Here is a 9,569-nt window from a genome sequence, read left to right as displayed (position 1 = left end):
TTTTACTAGTACGTAATAAATAATAATTTATATTTATATTTATAAATATTTTATACATAAAAAATATATAATTTATATTATATTTATTAAAAATAATTTAATATTTATACTCGTCTAATAAAAATAAAAAATATTAAAAATTGATGGGCAGAGAATGACTGTTTCTCTTACTAAATTAAAGTTCACATAAGAAAGATAGTGGAGTCCTCCCAACTCAACTTGGGAAATAGATGGAAATAGATCCTCTCTATTTTTGTTGTCACGGGAGAGAATAAAGTGTAATCTCTCACCTTTAATTTTACAAGTGGGACCAGTAATAAATGAGAGAGATTATATATTGAATGGTGAGATCTTCCACTAGATACCATCCAGTTTTTTTGGAAATAGATCCTCTCCATTTTTGTTGTCACGGGAGAGAATAAAGTGTAATCTCTCACCTTTAATTTTACAAGTGGGACCAGTAATAAATGAGAGAGATTATATATTGAATGGTGAGATCTTCCACTAGATACCATCCAGTTTTTTTTCACTGGAGAGGATCCACTCCCGAAATAGATCCTCTCCATTTTTGTTGTCACGGGAGAGAATAAAGTGTAATCTCTCACCTTTAATTTTACAAGTGGGACCAGTAATAAATGAGAGAGATTATATATTGAATGGTGAGATCTTCCACTAGATACCATCCAGTTTTTTTTCACTGAAGAGGATCTACTCTTAGTTTTTTTTCACTATATATTGCAAGTCTTGGTCTTCCAATATCATATCCGCTCGGTGCACTCTCTTTCCATTCACAATCACAAAAATTTCAAAAATTGTTTTTATATTTAATTATTTATTAATATCCATTTCATTACTTAAGTATTATTGATTTTTTTATTAATCCTACAATGAAGCAAATTAGAAATATATACAACAGAGTATTCAGGCAACTACTACTGTATACTTTTCTTCACCATTGCCCTCTTCTATATAACAGTTAGAGCTATTGAAGCAACACTAGTACTACATTTTTCTCCACCATCGCCCTCTTATATACTAACAGTCTAACACTGTAACACAATGCTCATATTGTCACAGTCACACTACAACAAAATAATGATGGTGTTTCTCATCATGTTTCTCCTATCTATCCCTTCACAAACCTTGGCTGTGAATGTGGCCTTGAGTTCAGAGACTGATAAGATTGCTTTGCTTGCTTTGAAGGACAAGCTTACCAATGGCGATCCTCATGCTCTGCCATCATGGAATGAGTCTCTCCATTTCTGTGCATGGGAGGGCATTACATGCAGTCGCCGTCACATGAGAGTCTCAGCCTTGCAACTGCAAAATCAAGACTTGGGTGGTATTCTTGCGCCATCCTTGGGAAATTTAACATTCCTCAGGGAGATGAATCTTACTGGCATCAACTTACATGGTCAGATTCCAAGAGAAGTTGGTCATTTGAAGAGACTGCAGATTCTTGACTTGAGGCAAAATAATCTTCATGGAGAGATTCCTATAGAGATGTTAAATTGTTCAAGCCTTCAAGTAATTATATTGCTATACAATAATCTAACTGGCAAAGTTCCTTCATGGTTTGGTTCTATGATGCAACTTACTCAACTGGGGCTTGCTTCCAACGGGTTTGTTGGTAGTATCCCACCTTCATTGGGAAATCTCTCATCTCTTGAGAAGTTGTCACTTGCATTCAATCATTTGGAAGGAAGCATAACTCCAACTTTGGGTAGGTTGTCAACTTTGAAATTTTTGGGTTTGGGTGTAAATAATTTTTCTGGTCAAGTTCCTCCTTCACTTTACAACCTTTCAAATATTCAACTTCTTGAATTTACGAGAAACCAGTTAGTAGGTACTCTTCTCTCAAGTATATCTATGGCTTTTCCCAATATTGAGTCATTTCAATGTGGAGGGAACCGATTCATTGGTACTTTCCCATCTTCAATATCCAATCTTTCCCAATTGCAAGAGTTTGATATTGCAGAAAACGATTTTCATGGACCAATTTCTCCTAATTTGGGAAGTTTACACAAACTCCGAATATTCGATATTGGTATTAATAGATTCGGGAGTGGAAGCGCTCACGATTTGGATTTTCTTTCCTCATTAAAGAATTGTACTCAATTGCAAGAACTAGGCTTTTATCAAAATTATTTTGGCGGTGTATTGACAGATATTATAGGAAACTTATCAAGCAATCTCATTCAGCTTGCTATGGGGTCCAATCAAATATCTGGAAGGATACCTGAAGGAATTGAAAAACTAAGCAACCTAGAAGCACTTGCTATGGAGAAAAATTCCCTTGAAGGGACAATTCCATATTCAATTGGAAAGCTAAAGAATCTGGTAGCGTTGTGGTTGGCCGGAAATAAGTTGTTTGGCAACATTCCTCTTGTCATTGGTAACCTTACTATGTTGTCTGATGTTCATCTCGACTCAAATAAATTTGAAGGATTCATTCCTTTTACACTTGGAAACTGCACCAAGATGGAGAGATTTTATGCTCATGAAAACAACTTAAGTGGCAATATACCCAATCAAACATTTGGCTACCAACAAGGTTTAATAGAGCTGTCCCTATACTCCAACTCCTTTACTGGCCCCGTTCCTTCTGATCTTGGCAACTTGAACCATCTTTCCATCTTGCACTTACAAGATAACAAGTTCATTGGTGAGATTCCCATGGGACTTAGTGCTTGCTCTGCTTTAACAGAGCTTGTACTAGGAAGTAACTCATTCCATGGAAGTATACCTTCATTCTTGGGATCTCTACTATCCCTTGAAATTTTGGACCTTTCTAATAACAACTTCTCAAGCACAATCCCGCATCAACTTGTGAATCTCACCTTGCTGAAGACTTTGAACTTCTCTTTCAACCATCTCTATGGTGAAGTCCCGGTAGGAGGAGTATTTAATAATGTCACAGCAATATCACTCGTTGGAAACAAAGATCTTTGCGGCGGGATACCTCAATTGAATCTTCCTGCATGCCCTATTTTGTCCTTACAGAAGAAACACAAGAGATCACTTAAAAAGAGAGTCATTCTCATCGTTGCATTTGGAGGAATTCTAATCTCTTGTGTAGCTTTTATTAGTATATATCTTCTCAAGAAAAAGGCAAAAAAGTTAGCCACTACTTCTCTAGCTTTGCAATATGGTTATGTGAAGGTTTCCTATGGAGAGTTACATCAAGCAACCAATGGATTTTCTTCATCCAATTTAGTTGGGGCAGGAAGATTTGGGACTGTGTATAGAGGAATCCTCATCCATTTTGAGAGACCTGTTGCTGTAAAAGTGTTGAAGCTCCATACACGCGGGGCATCGAAGAGTTTCATGGCCGAATGCAAAGCTCTAGGAAAGATCAAGCACAGAAACCTTGTCAACATATTGACTTGTTGTTCAAGTGTTGATTACAAAGGGGATGATTTCAAGGCCATAGTGTTTGAGTTCATGCCTAATGGGAGTTTAGAAAGCTTGTTGCACAACACCATTGATGATAGCGAGTCCACAAATCCAGGTCTCAGCCTTATGCAAAGAGTAAATATTGCTCTTGATGTAGCTTTTGCATTGGATTATCTTCACAATGATTTAGAAGAAGCTGTAGTTCATTGTGATATTAAGCCAAGCAATGTTCTACTTGATGATGAAGTTGTTGCTCACTTAGGAGACTTTGGATTAGCTAGGCTCGTTCATGGTGCCGCAAGCTGTTCTAGTAGTAATCAAGCAAGCTCTTCTGCAATTAAGGGAACCATTGGATATATTCCCCCAGGTCAGTGTCAATTTCTCTTGGTATATCTTACAATATCCTTTTGAAATGTTTTTCTCATATTTCTTCCTTTGCAAATTGTAGCAACAAAATAATCTGCCATTTTAAATTCATGTTTTGCTTTGGACATAGTATTCTCATCTATATAATTACACCAAATTAGTTACAGCTCAGAGTTCCCTATGTCCTAAGAGAAAATTAATTATCAGTTATTTATGGAAACTAACACCTTAACATATTTATTGATTGAACTGAAAATAATTAGTTTGTAATGATGATATTGTTGCATTATTTTTGTTTGAACAAAACAGAATATGGAGCAAGTGGCTTAGTGTCAGCAGAAGGAGACATGTATAGCTATGGAATTCTTCTTTTAGAGATGATCACCAGAAAGAAGCCAACTGATAGCATGTTTGGTGAAGATCTAAGCCTACACAAGTTCTGTAACATGGCAACTCTAGATGGAATCACTGATATTGTTGATCCAAGATTGCTCATTCCAATTGATCATCAAGAAAGAAGAAGGGTCACACAACAGCAAAATATGGAAGACACCATTCGAGAATGTCTTGTGTCGTTTGCTAGGATTGGAGTTGCATGCTCCCAAGAGTTTCCTAATCAGCGAATGACTATAAAAGATGTCATAAACGAGTTGCATGCAATTAAGCAAAAGCTATCCTGTTAATAACACTTCTGTGATTGCCATTCTTGTATTATCTGTTGCAAAATGGACCAGATACATATGTATCAGTTTTATTTTCAGTTTGTGCTCTCTATCTACTCTATTAATGTGTCATTTCTTTTATATCAGATTTTGGATTTATCTTCAATATTTAATATAATAGTGGTTGACTTAAATATTTTTATGAAGTTTTTGTTCATCTTGTTGCCAATAGAAATGGAACAAACACAATTTGACGATTTTGCTAATGTAAATTACACTGTAAGAAAAATTTGATCTTATTCTTAGATGTCCTGAATATGCTATAAAGTCATGATTCAAATCAATCAAAGTTGAGTCGTAAGAAATTCCAAGTAGACCCAAAAAAAAAAATCTTAAACTAAAATTATTCGCAGATATACAATATGTTTATATGCCACGTTTTACTTTAATTTAAATGGTAAAATAGGAAAAATAATAGAGATAAAAAAAAAATAAGGAGAGTGTTCAAACCTTCAACATGGTAGGCAACAACTTTGAGATGATCTCGCGAATAATCTTAAAATTTGACATTTTTCTCCCTAAAAATTTAATTCTATATTAAACCAAATTTTATAAGAATGTAAAATCTAATTGATAGCTTTATTGAGCATTGCAAATATTGTTTTGTATCCTAACAAACTTGATGAAGCTAAGCATAGATTAGGTATTATAGATAAACCTTTTACTTAGCCCATAAGTTAGGAATTCTGTTATCATGCAGCAGCTCAAGTAGTATATAAGCTGCACCTGTACACAGAGTTAGATAGATTGAATTACAAAATGCAATCGACACCAAATATTCATCAATATTCTTGTTCTGGTTTCTCTCCCTTGTAACCTCTTCTTCTTTCTTCATATCAAGAATTTATTCTGTCTCAATCTCTTTCAGGACTAATATAGCTGAACATTGGAATGGTAAAAAAAATCATTTTCTCTTCCACTCTTCTTGTCCATGATGCTTTTCCTTTGAAGTCTAACAACTCTTCTGAATGATGATTCATTGATTCTGTAAACCTTAGGACCCATATTTTCCATTGCTTATATTTCTTCCTTTGCATATTGTAGCAACAGGATAATCTGTCATACTAAATTCATGTTTTGCTTTTGAAATAGTATTTTCATCTGTATAATTATACCAAATTAGTTACACTCAGAGTTCCCTGTATATGTCCTAAGCATCTTTGCATCAAGTATTTATGGCAACCAACTCCTAAATATATTTACTTTAATAATGATAATATTGCAATAGTTCTTTTCTCCCTTTCTCCATTTTTTGTTTGAATCAAACAGAATATGGAGCAGGTGGCTCAGTGTCAACAAAAGGAGACATGTATAACTATGGAATTCTTCTTTTGGAGATGCTCACTGGAAAGAAGCCAACTGATACCATCTTTGGTGAAGGTTTAAGCCTACACAATTTTTGTAACATGGCAACTCTAAAAAGAATCATTAAGATTGTGGATTCAAGATTGCTCATTCCAATTGCTGAACAAGAGGGAAGAAGGGTCACAAGTTAGCAAAATATGGAATGCACCATTCGAGAGTGTCTTGTGTCCTTTGCTAGGATTGGAATTGCATGTTCTGAAGAGGTTCCCTCTCAACGAATGGGCATAAAAGATGTCATAAAGGAGTTACATGCAATTAAACAGAAGTTATTTTCATAAAGACTCGTTTTCATGAAAACAAAATAATGGGGTGCTTTCACTAAATGGATTTATCTGAGTTCGATTACCATGCTAGCTAGTATCCGTTGGTTGTTTTATACTTTTAACTTTATTAAAGTGTGTTGTACTTTACATTATTTCAATGTCTCTATGTTGGGTGGTATAATAGCCGGTCTATTTTTTCTGTGCCCTTTACGAATCAAGGAATAATTTTGCTTACAAGTATCTTTTTTTTTACAACATAATAATATTTTATTACAATTTTAATAAATAATGTATGTTTTGAGTTTTATTATGTTTTATAGGTTTTTCCTCTACCCTGATTTGAAACAGTTATTTTAACAGCAATCTAAAATCCTATGGTTCAGGGTTTAAATTTTAGGAGCAGAACCAACTCCTCTTTTTGGATACAAGTTTTAAAAAAAAAAAATATCAAAGTTATAATTTGATAATGATCATAAAAATGCATGCAAAGTAGAACTAACCTGGAAATAATAGTGAACACTAATCTTTAATTAGTAAAATAATTAATACTTTATAGAATTCAAAATATTACAATATTCAGACTAAACCTTCTCAAAATTCCGAAGAACCGAACATAATTAAATTGTGATCAATCTTACTAACATCAACTTGCATGATGAGGTTCCAAGAGAAGTTGGTCATTTAAAGAGGCTGCAGATTCTTGACTTGATAACCTATAATCTTCATGGTCAGATTCCTAGGGAGATGATAAATTGTTCAAGTCTTGAGGTAATTATATTGTGGCAAAATAATCTAACTGGCAAAGTTCATTCATGATTTGGTTCTATGATGAAACTCCCTCAACTGAGGCTTGGACCAACGGTTTTGTTGGTAGTATCCCACCTTCTTTGGGAAATCTTTCATCGCTTGAGAAGTTGTCTCTTGCACTCAATCATTTGGAAGGAAGCATAACTCTAGCATTGGGTAGGTTGTTCGAATTTGAAAGTTTTCGCTTTGAAAGTATTGATAGATCTCTGAAGGTTCCCAAATGAATTGAGAAGGGAGTTAAATCAATGGAACCACTTTTAGGCTATTTAAATAACTTGTGCAGAAACCCAGAATTCAGGAGATTATTTCGAATTGTCTTCTGATTATGCAGAACAGCAAATGCAGAAAATAGGGAAGAAGAAGAGTGACGCCTCTATATATCCTAGTTCGGCTACACAACACAATATAACCTACGTCCAGTCTCCACCACAACAATAGTAGAATTTCCACTCTAATCAAAACAGATTACAGTTACCAATTCTAAAAAAGTCACACTCTTGTAAACCACCTAAGCTATTCGTAACTTAGTAAAACACTTAAGTGCTAACCCAACCTAGTTAAGAAAAACCTAGAGTACTAAGACCAGCACTCTATTCCAATACAACTCTCTCAAACAAAATAGAATATATAGCTTTTGTGTGAACGCTCTCTTTGCCTTTTGTTTATTTCAATAAACTCTCAATTCTAAGCACAAGAGATGCAGAATATACATAAAACACTAACTAAAATCTGATTTTTTTTCTCAATGTGATCTGCACGTCCAGGTTGCTCTCATCCTTGATAAAGATAAACTATCAATATATAGAACTTGATCTTTTTCATAAATGGTATGCAATCAAATCCTCATGAAACATGCTAGCCGTTGCATGATTGACTTCATGGCCATTGGTCATTGATGTGCACTTCTTTCCTTCTTTGTTTCATCTCACAGTAAAGAGGTGCAGCAGCTTCCCATGATTCGGTTCTGATTTTGGGAGCTTTGAATGCTATATTGATGGTTCAATATCCTTCTATATATAGCTTGATTATTCTTTAATGATATCCCATTAATATGGACTATATTTGCTTCCTTCATAACTGGATTATTCTCCACATACAAGCACTTTTCCATACAAGTCATATAAGTCATTTATACTCACGCCGTTTTCACATTTTTTTGTGCCTCTTTTTCTTCCTCTTCCTTCTCCTCCTCCTCTTCTTCTTCTTCTTTCTCTGTCTTCTTCTTCTTTTTCGTAATTTTTCTCTCTCGTTATTGTCGTTATCAACACCACCTTTTCCTCCTTCGTTTATTTATTAAAATTTCTTCTCCTCTTTTCGTTTTCTCTTTCTCCTTCATCAAAATCACCACAAAAAACGAAGAAACATTATTCAAGGTATTATTTTACTGTTCTTCTAGATATTTTTTTCTAGATTGTCTCTGCTATGGGTCTCATCCGCAAAACATTAAAAGATTTCAAGAAGAAATATACTGTCTCCCTCCTATATTGGGTGAATTTCTTAAATCCTTTGGTGTATTTCTGTAATCCTTTGGATGTATTTCTGTAATCGTTTGAGTGTATTTTTGTAATCGTTCGGGTGTATTTCTGAAGTTCCATCATCTACAAAACAATTTCAAAACTTGATTTCAGAAACCATAAAAATAAAAAAAATAGAAGGAGATCGAAGGCAAAAAGAGAACGCACGAAGGAGATCGAACAAATTTGACAAGAAACTCGAAAAAGGAAACGAAGATGAAACACGCGAAGATGGTTCAGTGACGCGCATGTTAGATTTGGCCCAACTTGTAAAATTTGTAAGCAAAAATGACTTGTACGTGTGCTCCTCTTATAAAATATGATTGATTTCTACATTGCTTATCATAATAGTTAGTTATAATAAAAAATAGTTAATTATGTTTGTCATAATAAAATACCAAACCAATTCTTGACTCAACAATCTCGTAGGCAACTTATAAATAAATCTTGTTTTGCTTGATATGGGGTTGAATCAAATATTTGAAAAGATAACTAAGAGAATCTAAAATCTATTCGGCTTAGGTTCACTTATTAATTATTATGGATGAGAATGTCTTTCAGGGACCAATTCTAAATTCAATTAGAAAGCTTAAAAATATAGTAGTATTATCCTTGAGTATAAACAATCTCTCAAGTAATATTAAGCTGTTTAATAAAAAAAATTATATCAAATTATCTAATAATTTTTAATTATCATATTTATGCAAAGATATATTCATTTTAATCACATAATTTAACTTATATATTGAATTACTTTATGAAACATTAGTTGTATTGTAAAATAGAAATGAAGAATAATTTCTTAATCATTTGTACCTACCAGTTATAGGGCTCAAGCCAAATAGAGGGTCTATATATTTAACATTATGAATTCACTGAAAATGATAACTTTTTGGATTTTTAATAAAATTGTGTTATATTTTTTTTTGGTGACTAAATTGTGTTATATTTAACACTTTTAAAAGAGTTTTTTTTTTTTAAGGAGACTTATTAACTAATTCTTTAAAATTTTTTAACTTTGTTGAGAAGTATCTTAAAAAGTAAAGACTAGGGTAATTTTTTAACTTTGTGTGATTTATAAGCTGAATTTGTCATTTGGCTGAAAGCGACCAAATAAGAGAGCATTGAAAAAGAAG

At 33.5% G+C, this 9,569-nt stretch overlaps 1 protein-coding gene across 1 annotated transcript; it reads left to right on the top strand.

Annotated features, from left to right (window-relative positions):
• Positions 1-762: 762 nt before the first annotated feature.
• LOC112701114 (uncharacterized) lies at positions 763-4,618 on the top strand. The gene is made up of 2 exons (XM_025751912.3): positions 763-3,763; positions 4,072-4,618. Exons 1-2 carry the CDS (start codon positions 1,060-1,062, stop codon positions 4,443-4,445), a joined length of 3,078 nt encoding a protein of 1,025 aa, XP_025607697.2. The 5' UTR covers positions 763-1,059; the 3' UTR covers positions 4,446-4,618.
• The last annotated feature ends 4,951 nt before the right edge of the window (positions 4,619-9,569 follow it).

The sequence above is a fragment of the Arachis hypogaea genome, chromosome 7, assembly GCF_003086295.3.
Source record: "Arachis hypogaea cultivar Tifrunner chromosome 7, arahy.Tifrunner.gnm2.J5K5, whole genome shotgun sequence".
Lineage (NCBI taxonomy): Eukaryota > Viridiplantae > Streptophyta > Magnoliopsida > Fabales > Fabaceae > Arachis > Arachis hypogaea.
Note: the sequence above shows the minus strand (reverse complement) of the source record. Positions and strands in the feature narration are given on the sequence as shown.